The 20,794-nt window shown below is 36.9% G+C and overlaps 2 protein-coding genes across 3 annotated transcripts; one reads left to right on the top strand and one right to left on the bottom strand.

Moving 5' to 3' along the window:
* Positions 1-96: 96 nt before the first annotated feature.
* On the top strand, positions 97-15,097 carry LOC137386739 (schlafen-like protein 2). Its single transcript, XM_068072862.1, has 9 exons — positions 97-151; positions 3,166-3,249; positions 3,588-3,719; positions 3,809-3,908; positions 4,803-4,870; positions 6,995-7,069; positions 8,018-8,114; positions 9,892-10,053; positions 14,958-15,097. Exons 2-9 carry the CDS (start codon positions 3,227-3,229, stop codon positions 15,054-15,056), a joined length of 756 nt encoding a protein of 251 aa, XP_067928963.1. The 5' UTR covers positions 97-151; positions 3,166-3,226; the 3' UTR covers positions 15,057-15,097.
* Positions 15,098-15,111: 14 nt separating this feature from the next.
* LOC137386740 (uncharacterized) lies at positions 15,112-20,642 on the bottom strand. 2 transcript variants are annotated; one of them, XM_068072863.1, is made up of 6 exons: positions 20,486-20,640; positions 19,890-19,993; positions 17,892-17,951; positions 17,285-17,391; positions 16,901-16,991; positions 15,112-15,517 (listed from the first exon to the last, which is right to left on the bottom strand). In XM_068072863.1, exons 1-6 carry the CDS (start codon positions 20,550-20,552, stop codon positions 15,335-15,337), a joined length of 612 nt encoding a protein of 203 aa, XP_067928964.1. In that variant the 5' UTR covers positions 20,553-20,640; the 3' UTR covers positions 15,112-15,334. The 2 variants fall into 2 exon arrangements, with proteins under 2 accessions (XP_067928964.1, XP_067928965.1); XM_068072864.1 differs by lacking the exon at positions 17,892-17,951 and having other exon boundaries at positions 20,486-20,642.
* Positions 20,643-20,794: the final 152 nt, after the last annotated feature.

Raw genomic sequence — 20,794 nt, 5'->3', positions numbered from 1 at the left:
CGGGCTTTACGGCTCTAGGTAGACCGAACAAATAGCGTAGAAGCACTCAAAGGTCCGATAATACTTGCTTTTAGCGAGTCTAGTTTAGCAGTTTGTTGGTAGTCTACAGTAGCTTTTTGGTAGTCACGATGCTGCATTGACCATTGGAAAGGTGTTATATATCTTATCGTATTAATACATGTATTAGTGACTAGATGAGTAGAATACGTAAAATTCAGTAGCCTGTTTTTGTAAGTTTGAATTTTTTTTAATTTTTGACTGCACTGAATGAATAATGTCTCTAATTGTAATGTAATAGACAAATATTTTCCTATAACAGAATAACCAACGTTACTAGAACGTTGCGTGTACTATAACAAGTTTATTAATTACAATCACGGGCTCGCCGGGTCACGCACTCAAGGATTTTCGCCATGCACATACAAAACAAAAACAGCATGTTGTTTTGTATGTGCGTGGCGAAAATCCTTGAGTGCGTGACCCGGCTAGCCCGTGATTACAATTGACCCTTGTTTGTTCCAATACAGTCTTGACCATGTCTTGGCATTGAAAAAGTTTCGACATTGAAAATGAAGTATTGTATATTAAACAGCCTGAAGTTATATAGTTTCACCTAGTTATAAGATTGCTCATATATATATATATATATATATATATATATATATATATATATATATATATATATATATATATATATATATATATATATATATATATATATATATAATATATATATATATAATATATATATATAATATATATATTATATACACTGATGAAGAAGAAGGTTTCAGTTCACTAGAAGAGAGTGCTCAATATTAAAATAAAGCATTTATATATTACTGACTTGTTGAATATAACTTTAAATCTACAGAATGAATTATATAGATTCTCCAGCAAGCCCAATAATACGCCTAGATACGTGCACACAAGACCTAACCACCCACCGTCCATCATCAAGAACATTCCAGCATCAGTCAATCTGTGCCTCTCCACAATATCATCCAGTCAAGATATACTTAGACAAAATACGGAAAAAAACACCAAGAAGGCCTTAATAGAAGTGGTTATCATCATAAATTTAAATTTAGTGAGATTGCAACATCACATAACACTCATCTACCATATACCCATCTATCATATACTCTGGTATAACCGCCCTTTTTCTAAAAATGTTGCCACCAAGCTAGAAAAGCTTTTCTTCAGAACGCTGGGTGAAAAATTTCCCAAAGATCACAAGCTTTATTTGATATTCAATAGAAACAGTGTAAAACTTAGCTATAGTTGCATGAAAAAATATTGGACAGATTATTGCGAATAACAACAAAGTGCAGTTATCAAACAAAAAGCCAACAGCAGCATGCAACTGTTGATACAAGAATACATCCCCATTGCCAAATGCATACACGTCCAGTTCTGTCATCTATCAGGCTACAGTTATGACTAATGAATCTGATGCTGCCAAACAAACATATGTTGGCCTGATAAAGTGCCCATTCAAAAAAGATGCTACAACCATCGTAGCAGCTTCAACAATCCATCAAAACGAACATCAACAGAGTTAAGTAGTTTTATATTGCAGATCGGTCCATCCAGTACAACATCAAGTGGAAAATATTGAAAAAAGCAGGTAGTTACAATAAGGCCATAAACGCTGTAATTTGCGCATATGGGAGAAATACTTCATTCTAAACAAACCTGAGCTTGCAAGTTTAAACTCACGAAACGAGCTTGTGTCAAAGTGCAGGCATTCTCATAAGCACTTGATTTGCAATGCTGTGACATGAACAAATTAAAGTATTATGTTATATATAGCTGGTTTTAATCTGTAGGCTACTTGACATGTTTTTTCATACAGTCACATGAGCTTCAGATCATTTTAGTTTTTCCTGACAACCATGAAACTTTAATAAACAGTTTATAAAGTATTAGTTCTTAATATACTTTTTGTAAATATATATATGAGCAATCTTCACTGTGGTAGTCAATAGTCATATTTTACAATGTTTCATACAAGGTATCATTATGATACCTTGTATGAATAAGGTAGCAAGTAAACTTGAAAGTTAGTTACTTGATAGCAAGTAAACTAACTGAAAAGCAGAGTACAAAATAAACAAAATTAATGAGTGGTCTAACTAATATAATAATGTTGGAACTTATTTGTCTCATCATCTCATTAACACTCTTGAAGAGTGTTAGGTTTTGGTACTCGAGAAATTTATTAAAACGATCATGATTATCGGTACTGTCTGCACTACCACTTTTACCAAGGGTGTTTACATTATTTTATGCTTATTCCTGGATCCTAAAGCCACCCATCAATTTCCTTAAAGTTCACTGTACCAGCTCAGCACTATCAGCTCTTATGCCAGCTTCACAGCAGCGGTCATCATCTCCACTCCTCTCGCATTGATGCCCAGTAGCTCTCTGCTGAAGAAACCACTTAATTACGGCTGCATTTAGCTGTGAGTGGTCAGCTGTAGCCATATTCTCCTTAGTCCTGCATTTTCCATCCTTAGATTTATTACCTTGAAAACAATACTTTGTAGCATCGACTCTTATTTTTTTTTTTTCTAGATATTAGAATGGGCTGCATCTTGCAACGCAATTCTTCGCAGACCTGGGCCACAGTATTTCCACTTTTAAGTTTTCCATATTGATTCCAGCTTTTGTTCTACATTTAGCATGACTCTTAGTGCCTGTAGTCTTTTTGGCACATTTAGGGTATTGGTGGCACGAGGAAAGAATAAATACATGAAAAGTAATGACACCAGGTTTCCATGATAACTTTTAAACACCCGCATGGCAGGTGGCAAATAAATGGGAAACTCATTTGCACATATCGCTTGCATTATCTATCGCGATGCCACCTATTAGTCAGAGTAATCATTTTTCGGACAGACACGGCTGCACCGCACAATTATCCAGCCCCCGGGTGTTGCCTGGAAAATTGAAAGAGTGAGGAGGTGACATCCGGAGAAGTAGAAGTCGACTGCATCTGGCTTAAATGATGTGCGCAAGGAGGCATTCTATAGTTGCAAGTGATTTCTCAGCAGGTTTAGACGCTTGAAGCGTTGACATATAACTCTTTCAATCAGCTTTAATGGCTCTTATAGTATGTATATAATATTCACCTAGCAATTATCCTTTTTGTTTTCTAAGAATACCTTGTGGGGTGATGCGGAAAACTGGACAGCTCCTGAAAAGTATGATTTAGACAAACATGCTTGATGACAGTAAATCTAGGTAAGTTATGTGTTGAGTTTGCTTAAATGTCAGTTGTCGTGGCATCAGTGTTAATACCTACTCCAGTTGTCACATCAATACATACTCCTGTTATCACACTATTATCACTTCACTTTTAGGGTTATTTGTCTCAAATTTTATATCAGCAGCTGTCTTGTATCATATGTGATCACATCAATGTTACCACTTGTATTTGCTCATATCACATCATCGTCAGTCCTACTTTATATGCTGCTCTCATGTTACTCTCTGTAGCCACATGCTATCACTTCTTTATCGACACTTCATCCATTGCTGATGCATAAGCAACTAAATCACTCTAGCCATGATTCCTTCAGGTACTACATCTACAACCAGGTGTTGCCATACGATGAGGACATATGTCATGAGTTTAAAGGGCATAGAAATATAATCCTGGGTGAAGTTCCTCCTACTTCACAGAAGTTCGGTTCTCGGTCAGCTATATCCAAGTATGTAAAGAAATATAGTCTGCTGAGGTGTTGTAAACTCCTTTACTTGTCAGTATCAGCTGAGAGCTTATCGTTTGACTGGTTTGCAGGGCCATCAATGGCTTCCTGAATACTGGCATTGGTGGAACGATATATTGTGGCGTCACAGATGATGCTGTGTTGAAAGGACTCAATTTCTCTTCATATCAGGTCTGTTTAGCTCTCTAATGTAACAGCTTTATATATTCTTAATGCACAAGTGAGGTTTTGTAAGCATGCATTGTAAGCGTGTCAGATTATGTCTTACTCTGCAACGGCTTTGTGACATAGATGGATCACAGAGAGTCTATGCCTTTGTAATGCAATGTCTTTGTGTCATAGATCGATCACATGAGGATCTACGCCTTTGTAATGCAATGTCTTTATGTCATAAATGGATCACATGAGGATCTATGCCTTTGTAATGCAATGTCTTTGTGTCATAAATGGATCACATGAGGATCTATGCCTTTGTAATGCAATGTCTTTGTGTCATAGATGGATCACAGAGATTCTATGCCTTTGTAATGCAATGTCTTTGTGTCATAAATAGATCACATGAGGATCTATGCCTTTGTAATGCAATGTCTTTGTGTCATAAATGGATCACATGAGGATCTATGCCTTTGTAATGCAATGTCTTTGTGTCATAGATGGATCACAGAGATTCTATGCCTTTGTAATGCAATGTCTTTGTGTCATAAATAGATCACATGAGGATCTATGCCTTTGTAATGCAATGTCTTTGTGTCATAGATGGATCACAGAGATTCTATGCCTTTGTAATGCAATGTCTTTGTGTCATAAATAGATCACATGAGGATCTATGCCTTTGTAATGCAATGTCTTTGTGTCATAGATGGATCACAGAGATTCTATGCCTTTGTAATGCAATGTCTTTGTGTCATAAATAGATCACATGAGGATCTACGCCTTTGTAATGCAATGTCTTTGTGTCATAAATGGATCACATGAGGATCCATGCCTTTGTAATGCAATGTCTTTGTGTCATAGATGGATCACAGAGAGTCTATGCCTTTGTAATGCAATGTCTTTGTGTCATAGATGGATCACATGAGAGTCTCAGTACAGGATGCATTGGATCACTACAAACCTGCAGTTCCAGCTCACAGGTAGTCAAAGAATAATATTCATTGTGTTGCCTCCTCTCCCTATTGTTTAATTGATAAAGGCAGATAAAGATAGTTTGATATTATCTTTTGTCTTTGTGGACATAAAACACTAGATCAAAGATGCTAGTAAAAAATCGTTGTTTTATATTGACTAAATCAGTTTCATTGAGGCAGTGTTTTGTTGTACATTTGTAGTTCAGTCAACCCCAATAGAAGTAAGTTGGTGCATAGAAGGCTTGTTTGTTAGTGTGTAGGCAATTTTTCAGCTTGGCTGAGCTGCATCAGAGAACTATGCTGATCAATTTCATTGATTATCTGCAATATTGTCAACATATTAGTTCAACGGCTTCATGCGTATTGAAGTCATCTAAGTTATATCATGCGTATTGAAGTCATCTAAGTTATATCATGCGTATTGAAGTCATCTAAGTTATATCACACATGAATTATTAAGACAATATAAAGTAGATGTTCCTATAACATAAACCTCTTATAATGTGAATTCCAGTTAATGTAAAGAATTTATATAAAGTTTTTGCTTCTTATTACATAAGAAATTCCATATAACGTAAAGTGTCAAGTCAGTGCAAGTTCTCAAATTCAATTTGAATAATGAGAGTGCCATTGTTAGCCTTAAAAATATCATTTTCATCTCTTGCCGCGCTTGGAAGAGGAAACACATCTTTTATCCTGACCTCTAACCCTGACCTCTAACCTTTGCATCGGACTGATAGATAGACAGACATCCCACTTATTATAGTAAACATATATTTTTGTTTTATTTGATTTGATACATATACAATTGTTTTTCTTTTTTGTAGCATAGACTTAACTGTAGAGAAAATAGTAAAAAAAACGTTGATTTAAACTGACTTTGAAGGTTTGAGATCTGCTTAACTTAACGTAAAATTGCTGTAATCATGAACCCTAAACCAAGTGTATGTGATAAGAACAAAGCAAAAAAACATTGATAAACCAATAATATCACACTTACTGAATCAGAAGGTTATTAAATTAAGATGTAGAGTCAAGTTTTTCATTCTAAGAGACCAAAGAGATGAGTTTGGAAAGATCTTGGAACAGATTAGGCCATTTACTTGCATTTTACTGTTTGTATACCGTGCAATCCCTAAACATTCTCAGAACGGACTATGTATGGGTTTATAGTCCGAACCTCGACTGGTTTGAAACTCGACGAGTTTGTATATCGACAACGGTTGGTCCAATCTCGACAGCAGTTTTACTATTTTACCATCTACTATTTTCATAGTAAATGAGCGATTTATATGTAAAAGATTTATTTGCACAAAAATATCTGGTGATCCATTTGATGCAGCACTTCCCAGCTTATGTAGGGATGCGGCACTCCCCAGCTTATGTAGGGATGCAGCACTTCCCAGTTTATGTAGGGATGCAGCACTCTCCAGCTTATGCAGGGATGCAGCACTCCCCAGCTTATGTAGGGATGCAGCACTTCCCAGCTTATGTAAGGATGCAGCACTCCCCAGCTTATGTAGGGTTGCAGCACTCCCCAGCTTTTGTAGGGATGCAGCACTCCCCAGCTTATGTAGGCCTAACAATATTTAGCCCAACCTAAATATAGAACAAATGCTAAAACACGTAACAATCATAAATATGGTTGACTGTTATGCTAGCAAAATGTTTTATTTGAAATCTAAACTTCAGTGAGTATCTTTGATTTTTATTTTTTGAAGTGAGGATAGAACTGCAAAAAGACATTTATTATTTGTTGAAGATTAAATTATTGTAAAACTGCATCAGCCTTTGTCGATGTTCGGACCAACCTTTGTCTAGATTCGGACTAACCTCTGTCGAGATTGGGACTTGTCTAGGTTCGGACTTGTCGATGTTGGGACTGTTTCCCCTATGTATGTTGTAGGAGCATTTGCTGTACGTCATTATTCATTGTTCAACTGCACAGGCTCTAAATTGCATTTTTGGCATTTAAATTGTCAGTGTTCAACATTACACTGATAAACTTTAGAATATGGAGGTTCCCTCATGTCTTGATGTATTCATGTATTACCCTGGTATGGCTGTCATCTACATTATTGGGAATTTGTTTCTACAAGTGTTAACAACTTGTTTTCTCATCTTCTACAGATGGAAACTTGAATTTGTGCCACTTTTGGAGGAAGCACCGAGTCCAGAGACTCTTCAACATGTGCAGTTAATAGGGTAGGTGGTTGCTTGATACAAGTATATCTATCCTTCCTTGGGTTTGTAAGCATGCCGCATAGGTTGGCATGTAGCATATCATAGGTGTACTGTATGAGTCCATCTCATACATAGATTTATATATACCTATCTATAGATATATATATATCTATAGATATATATATATATATCTCATACATAGGTATATATATCTATGATCTCATACCACTAGTTAAAGAGCTTCTAGTGTGATTCAGTGCATATCATACCACTAGTTAAAGAGCTCCTGGTGTGAGTCAGTGCATATCATATTACTAAGTAAAAAGCTCCTGCTTTGAGTCAGCATATATCATACCACTAGTTGGAGAGCTCCTGTTGTGGGTCAGTATATATCATACCACTAGTTGGAGAGCTCCTGTTGTGGGTCAGTTTATATCATACCACTAGTTGGAGAGCTCCTGTTGTGGGTCAGTATATATCATACCACTAGTTGGAGAGCTCCTGTTGTGGGTCAGTATATATCATACCGTTAGTTGGTGAGCTCCTGGTGTGGGTCAGTATATATCATACCGTTAGTTGGTGAGCTCCTGGTGTGGGTCAGTATATATCATACCGTTAGTTGGTGAGCTCCTGGTGTGGGTCAGTATATATCATACCGTTAGTTGGTGAGCTCCTGGTGTGGGTCAGTATATATCATACCGTTAGTTGGGGAGCATGCGGTATGAGTCAGTGGGTAGCGCACTGTCAGGTGATAAGTACAGGCCCTATTTACAGGTAGCACATGCCCACTATGTTTAGATATAAAGTACATATCGCTGTTTACTACAACAAACTAAAGCAATGATGAGTTGTCCACTGTTTGCATGCATGCCTAGCATTAGTCATGCTCACTCGAACATTTAGTAGGGGGTTCTGCCTAGAAGTCATAGAAATCATAGAAGTCGTTTGATTATTTATGATTATTTTCAGCCAGAAGTATGATCCAAAGCAAAGGCAAAGAAGCCATGTAATCGGCACTCACCAGTTTTGCTGGTGCGATAAGGATGCCATAGCTGCTTTTAACAATGTAAGGAATTGTTTTCCCTTTCTCATTTTTGAGCTGTTGCTGTCAGAGAGGATTGTAGCCTGTTTATTTTAGTCACAGGCGTATTGTCACAGACATTAACATTTATTCACAAGCATATTTTGGGTGATTATCACATACACGCTGCTGTTCTATACAGTGTGGATGTGACAGTTTAATATGGTTAAAGTGAATAGTTCTTTTGGTTTTTACCCAGCTATTTGCAAGTTGCACTCTTAGAGATTGAATGAAGTTTGTTGTAGCGCAGCGGAGTGTCGTGAGACTATGATCGATGACAGGTGGAGGCACACGCTTCCGTTCTAGAATCATCTCATATAACTAGCATATGAATTTAAATATCGTATTTATGAAACACTAGCAGTGAGCCGGCTCGTGAGTGACCGGGCAAAATTTATTTGAAAATTAATCTCAGTTGATGCCCGAGATTTATTTTCAATCAGACAGCCTGCAAGTGTTTGTTTAAGAGGTTGGTACGCTTGAAACCAGACGAACGAAATATATTTTCACCTGGTCAATAAAATATTTGAAACCATTTAGTTTATTGACCAAATATTGACCTGGTGGAAGGCGCAGCGCATATGCGTCTAAGCTTTAGATGAAATCGGCCAAAAACTGTGGAAGCGCATATCGTCTACCCAGACTAACAGAGGCACACAATGACGATAGATTTTGGTTTGGATGAATACAAGTAACCATGTACCAGCTTCAAGTAAACAAATGAGAAAATAAAAGATAAATGTTCTTTACAATTGTTTCACATATCATAGATTTGCTTTTAAATCTCATAGCCTGGTATTCAAAGAACCTGCTAACCTCTACATTTTAGTCATTCCACATTTAAACCAATATCACTTGATACAAAATAACTAGATATGAATATATCGTGTGATATAAAATGGTTAGAAATTAGTTTTAAACTTCTCTTTATTTCAACTGGAGCCTGAGTTTTCTCCTTTATTGGCATCTCTTAGTCTATGTGATTATTTTCATGTTATAAGGCTAATATAGCTTGATTTTATTTTTATTGACTGCATACTCGGAGGCACCAACTGTGATTTGCACCGGATTACCCACAAAATATATCGTAGTTTTTTTAACTTGAACTATGTCCTTCCTCTACTAGAGCTCATTGCTCTCAAACATACAGGAGGCCTTTACATATCTAGTTAATTCTTCTGAGATCTGCTTCAGCCTATAGCCTTATACATTCTCAAACATATAGGAGGCCTTTACATATCAAGTTAATTCTTCTGAGATCTGCTTCAGCCTATAGCCCTATACATTCTCAAACATATAGGAGGCCTTTACATATCAAGTTAATTCTTCTGAGATCTGCTTCAGCCTATAGCCTTATACATTCATATGCTGGAGCAAATATTCTTATACGAATACATTGTAAATCGTTTAATTCGTTCCACAAAGTAATCATAAATACTTCATGTATTTGCTTATACGAATAAAAAAGTAAATCCATTATATAAAAACTGAATTATTTTTTCTCTCGCTTGCAGTCGGTCGTTTTTACAATGACTGTCTTGTGGTTTAGGCTTTATCACTGACTTCCGTGTAGCTCTGTTCTCTACCTTCCATTGCCATCCGTTTGTGTTCCCTCAATAATATTAACTATTATATTAATAATAGCTCAGTGGAATGTTTATTAGTTTATCTTAGAGACATGGCTAGACCATATCGCTACTGTGTAGGCTCAAGAGAAAGAGATTGCGATGGTGGTTATACTATCTGGGTTTGTTGCTGGTAGGGCACAATTTACTTAGACTATGTTGCTGAGATTATCATCCACCCCTGGTGTCCAACAAACCAACTCGATGCTGCAATGGTTGGAACCAAGACTAAGGTGCATCCGCTGCATGAAGCCGAGGATGGAAAGATCTACATAAGGAACAACGCTTCAGTGCAAACAGTAAGTCTTTGCTTTCAACTCTCCCTTAATAACTCTACCAGTCGTTTTTAAGGGCCGAACTTTTGATGGTTTTAATGTTGTGTAGGCGCATTTATTTATACTTTGGTATGCATGCAAGGTATACTGTGACACATTCTGTATGTATGCACTAGTACATTGATGTATTTGACACACTGATACATGTACAGTGGTGTGAAAAATAAATGGACCACCTTATAAAACTTGATCATTGCTAGCGCTCAGCACTCAAGGTGATGAAATCCTTCATTAAGCTCTTGTTATTGAGTAGAACCTATACATAGTATACATCAAAGGAAAGCTTAGAATGAGTAGAACTTGATGAAACTAATTATAGCTTGAAACAACAATGTTAGATAAGTTTTACAGAGAGTCAAAGTTAGCAATTATTTTTGGCATTTTCACTCATTTTGAATAAAATTAAACCTCTATTTTATTTATGTTCAAACTTAAAGCAGTGATGCTACTCAGATCAAAGACTGTGTGAAACAATCCTCATGTCGTTACGTTTTGCTCAACAGAATAATTTGTCTGTGAAGTTGCTAACTTGCTATAAAAGTGAACTTCTAGCGTTGGTAGATTCGTTCAGTCAAACATCGACATCATGCCTCGTCATCTTACAGAAGCAAAGCGAGCAGTCATCGTACACCTTTACCAGGAAGGCAAATCACAGCGGGAGATTGCCAAAAAAGTAAAGGTTGCTAAAAGTACTGTTTGTAACACCATCAAACGGTTTGGTGAGCAAGGTGACTTACAGGAAAGAAAGGGTAGAGGACGGAAAAATGACTGAATGATTTGACTGAATGAATCTACCAACGCTAGAAGTTCACTTTTATAGCAAGTTAGCAACTTCACAGACAAATTATTCTGTTGAGCAAAACGTAACGACATGAGGATTGTTTCACACAGTCTTTGATCAGAGTAGCATCACTGCTTTAAGTTTGAACATAAATAAAATAGAGGTTTAATTTTATTCAAAATGAGTGAAAATGCCAAAAATAATTGCTAACTTTGACTCTCTGTAAAACTTATCTAACATTGTTGTTTTAAGCTAAAATTAGTTTCATCAGGTTCTACTCATTCTAAGCTTTCCTTTGATGTATACTATGTATAGGTTCTACTCAATAACAAGAGCTTAATGAAGGATTTCATTACCTTGAGTGCTGAGCGCTAGCAATGATCAAGTTTTATAAGGTGGTCCATTTATTTTGCACACCACTGTATACTAGACTCTAGCCAAATGATTTTTATTCATTCCAGTGTGGGAATCGTAAGGTAAAACTGCCACATAGAGGGGTTTAGACACCTATAGCAATTATCTGATGAAACACTCTCTGGTAAAAATCATCAAAATTATATATACGTACTGCACACATTAAAAACTGGGAACAAAATAACATGTTAATAATGTCCCCTCTAGTTCTTTTTGTGTCTGAGCAAATACAAACACCTCGAGCTGTCCCATGGACCACTGTGAGCAACATGCGTCATGCAAATTGTGGTCACGCAGTATCATATTCATCGTGTACATTAAGTGGCATGTTTTATACAAGACAATAATATTACAACCATAATGTCTATCAAAGTACTTCTTTATTCAGCGTGTTTGTCCACTTTCGGTAAAAAACTCAAAAGCAATGTAACTAAAGGTGTACCATATTAACTTAGCTGTTTTAACAATGGTTTGTATAAATTATGGCAAAGCATGAACTGTAATGTGACTGTGTCCTACTGTGATCTTGGAGAGTGCTGCTCTTCACTGGGTTTAATTGACCAACTGTAGTCTGGAAGTCCCCTCATGTAACGCTGCCTGTAGAGGAAGTGCATACACAGTTTTGCATAACCATTTGATCTATTACATTAACTGATATTACAGAAGTTACTGATCAATACACACAAATGTTTCGGTAAACAACACTGGACAAGCACAGATGTGACTGAGTACTGAAATTTCACTTTGTTCTTTTCGTGTGTGTCTTTGTGCTTAGATGCATTTGTTTGCTTCTTCCACATTGTAAGGGTCCTTCGTCTGAGTAGCTCTTGCTCCGGAAAGATTTAGGCCGATAAATATTTCAGAAAAAGGTAAAACATTAACATGTTGCACAATTACGTGTGTTGTAATACCTGCAAAATATTGAATTACACTATTTTACATATTTCACCAAACACAGTTTTATGATTGAAGCCATTTTTCACTCTGTAATTAATGTACAATATGAGCATTTTGTGCACCGGTATGTCTGAGCTCTCATCTACTATAAAGGTGTGCCAAGGTGCATCTTTAATACTGCACATCGTCTCATCCTGTACTATTGCATCGATTGAACCCACAAATTCAAAAGCTTAGCTTTTACTTCTCCAACTGTCTGGGATATTCACATACTTTGCCATGTGATCATGATTTAGTTGTACCGACAGCATTGATGCATTCATTTTGATGGCGAGTAAAACATTGTTGATGAGAATTTTGACTTGCTTCGGGTTGGATTTGTTTACGAGTTACAGCTCGTTTCTCTTCTTTCGGTCTTTGACGCTCTGTCAATAACGTGCTGATCTCCATTCCTATCTTGCATCGTTGAACAATTTTTACTGCGTTTAAATGACTTTTACGCTGAATGTGACGCTTGAGGTAGTCCAGTTTCCATTCGCTCCACGCCTTATCTTCCAGAAACTCGCTTGCTACTTAACCTCACAACACATTTTACAGAGTAGACCTTTCTCGCTCGAAAAAGAAAAAATTTCACTGGTTTGTCTTCCGCCCATTCCATCTTAAACGAACCACATTTCTTCTTTACTTAGTGACTGGATGTACCCGTTCGTTTTGCCATTATCATGATGGGTGAAGAACACCTTGCCTCAGATCGCGCAGCCTCCACAGTAAACATCCCTCTCTGCTTGCAGCATCAGGAACACGCAGGTGCAGCAGCCATTGAACAACGTCGTGATGCAAATGTGTGAGCGAATCGCATCAAATAACAACCTGGAACAGCCAAACACATGTCGCATAATACCGAATAAACTATGTGTTTTTGTTTTATTTTCAATACTGGATAGATTTTTACTTTTTGCGCAGCTCAGATATTTTGCTCACAAACCATGCTTAGAGGGAACAGTGCTCCTATGCACCTGAAATCCAATAGCATCCTATAGACAAGGTAAAAGATATGAAGAAACACATAGAGAAGCTTCTAGCTTTTAAACAAATGCATTTGGCAAAACTAAAACAAAATTTAAAAAGCTAAATTATATTTAAAAATTGAGCTGATAAAGCAGTAATTAGTAACAAGTCTGTTCTTGTTACTTAGAGAAACGGGAACAAAGTGTTGGCTCAGGGATGCGTGAGCTCTTTGACTGAGTAATTCATGCAAATTTGCTCTAGTCTAAACTAGATGTTGTACAAATAAGCTTAAATAATATCTTATTTACTATTTTCACATTTATTTTTATTTTTTGTTTTCATTTGGAATTGCATTGTCTCCAGAAATTCGTGCTGTCGTATGTAGAAAATGTATGTTCAGATAATCATTTTTTCAAGCATTATGTTGTATGTCGAAAAATTCATATATTGAGGTGATCCTAAGTCAAGGTATGACTGTACAATAACAGCAGCTACTAGTACTATCACTAGCAGTACAACAACTACTATTATCCCTGTTGCTGTAACACTATCACTACTATTACTGCTGCTAGTATTTGTATTTCCATTACTTGTACTACAAATAGTACTACAATAAGTACTATTAGCGCTACTAATGCTACTTCTACCATTACTACTAGTACTATCACTACTATTACTCTAGTACTATTGCTGCTACTATCTTTATTGCTTCTAAATTTTGCCTCATTTAAATATTTTGTTGGTCTAACCTGCATGCTATATTCATATGCATTTTCGTATTAGTATATACCAGCTTAATGCCAGGCATTGCATGGGTGTCAAAAACAGCTTGTAAACAGTGGCAGGTAATGTAGTTGCTTGCCACTTGCTATTAGCCTGGCACATTTCTAATGTGCCAGGCTAATAGCAAGTAAGCTGCTATCCGTATTGCTAAACTTACTAATAAGAGCAGTGAGAGCAAGCGTTGGTGACATCGTATTATGCAGAGTTCTATGCGTATTTTAACCAAGATATTGTTCATATTGCCTAATGAATCCGCTGCATCTCGCATAGCTTAATTGGTTAATTTATCGCCTGGTGAACAGGAGGTTCTGAGATCAAATCCCGCATGATGTGGATCATTCATTACTAAATTTAATAGCTATAGCTGGAAAGACCGAATGAAAGACTTTGAGATTTATGTATATATAGATTATCCTTCTCAGCAATATTGAGTTAAGTTATTGAGCAATATAAGTTTTTGCCTAGAGTTCAGCAGTGTAGCACTTCTGTAATATAGAGTAGTTATAAATTGTCAGGAATAAACACAAACTTCATGTCATTGTCTTTTCACTTCCTGTTTATGTTGCGTGTGAGAAAAATAGGTCGAGTCACTGAAATCGATTCGCGGACAAAAGAATTGTAACAGGTTTTCACGCTATTATGCATATGTAAATGTATGCTTTGCGTAGTTCAGTATTAATACATTATCAAGTTCTGTTTACCAACTTAAATAATACTATTTTATCTTTTAGCAAGACTGCTGTCAATATTGTTGTCGATGCAGCCTTTTTGTATACAGAACTAGGCCTCTGTTTAGCTTATTGTGGAGGCAGCGAGAAACTGTCAAATTTGCATTTTATAATCAGACAAAAGTTAGGTTTTCATATTAGCATGGAGATATTAGCATATGCACATTGTCAATGTTCGTTGTTGCTGCAGCACAGATCTCAGGCAAAAAGAGGAAGAGATGCTAGATGCTCTGATTATCTTTTTGTGCATTTTGTAGGTTAGCTTGCAGGATGTAATAGAGCTCACCAAGTCGCAGGTTGGGAAGTTACTCCATCCCTCTCACCGTGTTGTTGCTGGCGCATCACCTCGTTCTTAGTTTTGTTCAGACTATTTCTAGTCCGATATTTCTTGTTTCAATTACATTCTAGTCATTTCACAGTTGAATATTAATCACATTTATTTTGTTTATAATAAATAACATTAATTCTATACTATGTCTTATATGGGATATTCTTAATAATCATTGAAAGAAAATGGTAAAATGGTGTAAAAATACATTTAGCTCCTTGAATAAAAAGCAACAAAATGCTAGTGATAAATACAGTGGGAGTTGTGCCCCCGTAGCGTTATGTTATTACTCCGTCAAACTTTCCTCTAGTATCTTCCACTCTTGTAGTACATCCTTGGCTCTGTTGAGTAGTCATAGCCTCCAGCTCTTGGTAAGGAAAGGGCTGGTCCGTACTCTCTATTGTACATTGGTGGGGCTGTTCCGTAGGCACCTGTAGGTGCATAGCTTGGGTAATATTGGGAAGGTCTCTTCTCTCGGACTTTCCTTGGCTGTAATTTATGTTAATAGACTGATAATGACTTGACTAAAGTAGCGCACGTTTGTAATATGCGTAAGGTAGGTGTGAGATCTGGTTCTAGCAACAGTTGGGCTAAATAATCCTAATCATTTGAAGCAAACTTCATTATAAAAGTTTTAAAAGTCTGCTCTTGGCTAATTCATAAAAATGTGGAATGCCAGGGAGATGGGAGATTCTATTTTAGTTTATATGCTAGAAGTTGTAAGTGCATACATAGTGTTTTGGAAGGTTTTTTTTATAGTTTGCTTGGAAAAGTAAAAACTTCCCTCTATGACTTTAATGCGCTTGGCCAACGCGGTAAAAAACTTGCTAGCAACTCATATTTTTTTACCTTGAGTTTAGGTGAAAGTGATAGCAACAGTTTGAACAGAGAGTTTCTATTTCTGCCAAGTCGGTCTCCCCACAAAATTATGGAATGGCTGAATTGGGTGATCATTGCCACTCATTTCACATTAATACAATATTAATTATATTAATGTATATTAGGCAATTTAAAAAGGAATTAGCGTAATGCCCAGCGTTGTTCGAGAATTAAAAATCAGCTTATAAACAGTGAGAGATAATATATTTGCCTACCACTTGCCATTAGCTCCACACAGTGCCAATGGCTATCTTAATTACATGTAAGCTTACTAATAAGAGCTGTAAGAGCAAGCATAATATTACATTGCGCCATAATGGACCCATTTCACCCACAGCGGCCTATATCGCACAGCGGAATCTGTCAATCTCGTGTAGCTTAATTGTTAAGGTATTTGCCTGGTGAACAGGAGGCTCCGGGATCAAACCTTTCATGACACGGGTTCTTCATTCCAGTGTTTTAATACCTATAGCCGGAAAAACTGAAGGATATGCAAACTTTGTGATTTAGATATATACTAGCTGTGCTACCCGGCGTTGCCCGAGTAATAAAAAAGTCTCTGGACAGAAAATTGATTTGTATTTAATATATAACAACATTTCCCATTCTAACTTTCAAATTACATATCATGAAAAAAGTGTTCTGTCTTATAAACAATGAGAAGTAGTGAGAGTGGCTCGCTATTAGCCAGTTTAATAATGTGAGCGAACAGTTTCTCGTGACGTTATGCTATGACCCATGTCATACGTAAAGCAGTTAGGTATTGCTCTCATATGACTTATATTAGCAAACTTGCAATTTGATTTTTGTAGTCTAGTGGGTAAAGCACCAGACTGGTGAACGGCAAGGTCCGAGATCAAATCTTCGGTACGGAATATTTATTCCAAGATTTTAAGATCTATAGCCGGACAACCAATCCTACAAACCTACATACGACAAACTTTGAGAAATATATATATATATATATAGATGTATACATGTAGATTCACTTACACACTGTGCGGCAGCAGCAAATGCGATAGCAAAGAAGAGAACGAGTATGAGCAAACACTGGATGATGGTCATTGCAATTGCTACTCCAGCCCTACAAAAGAGAAAAGGCAGGTTGTATAGATGCATAGTTCTAAAAAGGCTGTCGGCAATCTTTTTTGTTTTTACAAGTACACAGACAGTTAACAATTTTATGTTAAATGGTAACAAAGTCATCCTAGCATAACCGGTCATCTGTCTCACTATAATTATCAACACTGATCACGAGAAACATTGATCACTAATTTGACTGGTCACAATTGTTAATGATCGCCGACATCACCTGTCACAACTGTCACTGATCACTAAAAGGCGCTAATATTAGTAATACTTGCTACATGTACTTACTCGCTGTCTATATAGCTGCCAGTAGTATCAAATATGTATGCTTGGTAGACAAGCATGCCAATGGAGTCAAGTAAGCTGAGACACACCATGACCAGGAAGGCTATGTACTAAAATACATGCAAAAATGTATATCAATTTCGTGCATTCATGTAAAATAATCTATTTGAATATAAATTCAAATTCATAAAGTCAAGAGTTTAGTTTGAGTTTACCAATGGAATTTAAAAAGTTCAAAATTTAAAAAAATTTGATGAAATTTAATTTAAAAAAATACAATACTACGAAAATTCTCAGCTTATTCAACAAATGTTTCATCTCGCCAATCTTTAAAATATTGGTTATGTGAGTTTTGCATACACGGATAATAATATAAAGCAAAATTTGTCTGCTCCTTACCTAATGATCGTTAGAGCGATGAGCAAGTCTTAATTTTGCGTTTTGTGATATATTTGCCACCGTTCACTGAACTCGTAAAGAAATCAGCTAAAAATGTATTTGCCAAGCAGTAAGTGAACAGACCACAAATTAAACTACCTATACGTAATACAGAAGGCACCAAAGAGTGAGGGCCAGCGATTCTAACAAGGATAGGGACATCACTACTCACCACCCCTCTGTGTCGGCTGATAGCTGCTGAGAACCCTACCCAGGCTGTCGGAAACACCAACTACAAACACAAGTAGTTCAACATCACAGCCTGTGCGAAATATTCAATATTTCAATTCTATAAATAATTAAATTTAATTGTTATCTTATATCATAACCAACTTATAATACTGGAATAGAAGAATGCGCACCCGAGCTACTAAAGTTTGTTATTGTAACACATTAAAAAAACTTACGAAATATTGTTATTATTTAACATAACGGAAACAGAGACGCATCTGGTAGGTCACGCAAGAGGATTTTTAAATGCTGCTATTAAAATTAATTTATTAAATTTGTAAGTTTTAGAATGCTTGCTATGTAACAGCTGACAGACCGTTCATAAGACTCTGACAACAGCTGCAGCAGTTTTCTATCAGCGGCAGTCAATATAACTCACTAGAGTCACCAGCTACGGTAGCTCTTCGGCAGATGCTAAAGTCGATAGACTAAAGCTACATAACCACACATTCTTACAATGTGGACATGTCAATATGTATTTAGGATTTCCGTCAGGTATCGGTGCCACATACAATAACTAGCGAGCTTTGAACCGGAGTTATGTAATCAGGTACAATATCTGAAGCTATTTATTTTATCTTTGAGAATGCGGGACTTGTGGAATAAAAGACTATTGCTGGTTTAGCATCCTGGTGCAACAATGTAATACAATAGATGATACAATCCCTTTTCATTTATATAAATAATATACCTTCTTTGTAGAATGTCATTGACTAGCATGAAGTCAATAACGAGGTAGAAGACACTCTGAATGTAAATTTATATTTCTCTCAATAACCCAAATGTAAACTTTATCATTTTTTCCTATGATGACATTCGTTTGCCTATATTTATAGAACAGTTTGATTTTGGGCTTAGGTTATACCCACAAAACCATTCCTACCTATTTCACAGAAATAGGTAACAGGAACCGAAACTTTAGGACTATTTTTGCTTGTCAATGACTGTATCCACTTTTGTTAGTTTTAATCACAATTTGATTTTTCACAATTGCTGGCATAGTTTTTCAGCTACTACTAGTACTAAACTGGAGCATACAAAGGTTTTGAGCAGATCGAAGGATATTTTGATAAGGAATTCGGTTATCATACAGTGCCTACAGTGGCAACTTCTATAGGTGTTCGCATGGTACACGTAGAACATGTCCATGGTTTCTTCTATGGTACCATATTAGATTATATAAACTGGTACTCCTAAGTGTTATTTATAAGTTAGTAAAAGTTAAAGATAAATCTATATACCAACTGGTGCCTACGGATCAGACCCAATAATGTACAACAGGGAGTACGGACCCGCCATTTCCTTACCAAGATATGAAGGCTACAACTACTCAACAGAGCCAAGGATGTACTACAAGAGTGGAAGATACTAGAGGAAAGTCTACAAGGGTAATAATGTAGCCCGATGGGCGCACAACTTCTGCTGTGTTTATCACTAGCGTGCCGTTGTTTCTGACAAATGCCAAGTTTCCGTACAAAGACAACGTAGTGATACACCACTCCCCAAATTGCGCCGCAATTTCATCCTGGAAACAGCCGTATCGCTCTCATTCAGAGTCGCTGTTTAAAAGTGAAACACCAGTGCGATTAGCCATAAAAACGGCCTTAGCAGCTAACAGCATCGCTCTTGAGTGTCACATGTCTTGCTTACAACCTGGACATACAGCATCGTCCAACCATCCCTCTACTATAACACCATACGGAAACAAGATCTGCTGGGTGGACCAGCGTAGCACATCACCGCTGGTGTACCCAGCTATCACTACCCTAGCGCTTTATGAAGACTTAGTAATTGTTAAGAAATGTCAACCATATTTCCGCGCAACCAATGAAATCATCTTTGGGCAGGAGCTCTAGTAGGTGGTGGGAAACAAGGGCAAAGAATAACATCAAGAGCATAAATAACAGTGGAAGCAGGTTAAAAGTGAAAATGAACTTACAACCCCAAGGCTGACTAAAGAAGCTCCAGTGATAGCAAGTTTTTCATCTTGGTTGATGTTGTTGTCCAGGTTCATATAGAAGGCGATGACAGCTTGTGCTAGACCTGTAGGGGACACCTCATAACATTTGTTGTGTAAACTAACTAATTGTGTGTCTTTATTTCTATGGCAACCGGTCATACATATGCTTAGCTACGTGTATATCACTCATGCTAAGGCTATCTTACACAAACTTAGGCTATGTTATTCATATCCAGGCTTGAAACTCAAACTATGTTACCCATACGGAGGCTATGTCACACATACCCAGGCGTGTCATGTGTACTAAGGCTAAGCAACATGTGCCGTGCCATATAAAAAAACTTACAATATCAATTGGCTACTGCTGGCACAATATCCTTAGTATTTCGAACGGATTAACGGAATTTGTATTTTCGTAATTATACCACAAAGTAGTATTTATTAGAGAGCCGTAACATTTAGACTGTGTTCTGGTCAGTATTATGAATTGAAAACAAGAACTATAGCAATGATAGTCACAAAAACTAGCTTACAAGTTATACAGCTTTTTTAATGTATTTATTCCAAACACTCACAGAATACCAGTAGAATCGCTGACGTAACTGAGGTTGACCAGTTTATCCATCGTCTATCAACTGCCATTTCTGAATGCTCTCCCGCTCTCTGGTAGATGTCGAGTGGATGCGCTAGCTGCGAGTAAAGAGGCCCCAAATGGTAAACTAGTGACTACGCCCAGCCGACTCTCTACGCACTCATAGCATATCCACGCCCAGCTTTAGTAAATACTATGCCAAGTGGACAATAGCGCCATGTGAATCAATACGAGCTTTAAGGTATTTCTAAAGGTTTAATACGACACTCTGATTAAGCAGCTAGTATGAATC

Source organism: Watersipora subatra, chromosome 2 (genome assembly GCF_963576615.1).
Source record: "Watersipora subatra chromosome 2, tzWatSuba1.1, whole genome shotgun sequence".
NCBI classification, from domain to species: Eukaryota; Metazoa; Bryozoa; class Gymnolaemata; order Cheilostomatida; family Watersiporidae; genus Watersipora; species Watersipora subatra.
The sequence above is the reverse complement of the archived record's forward strand: the minus strand, read 5'-3'. Positions and strand labels throughout refer to the sequence as shown.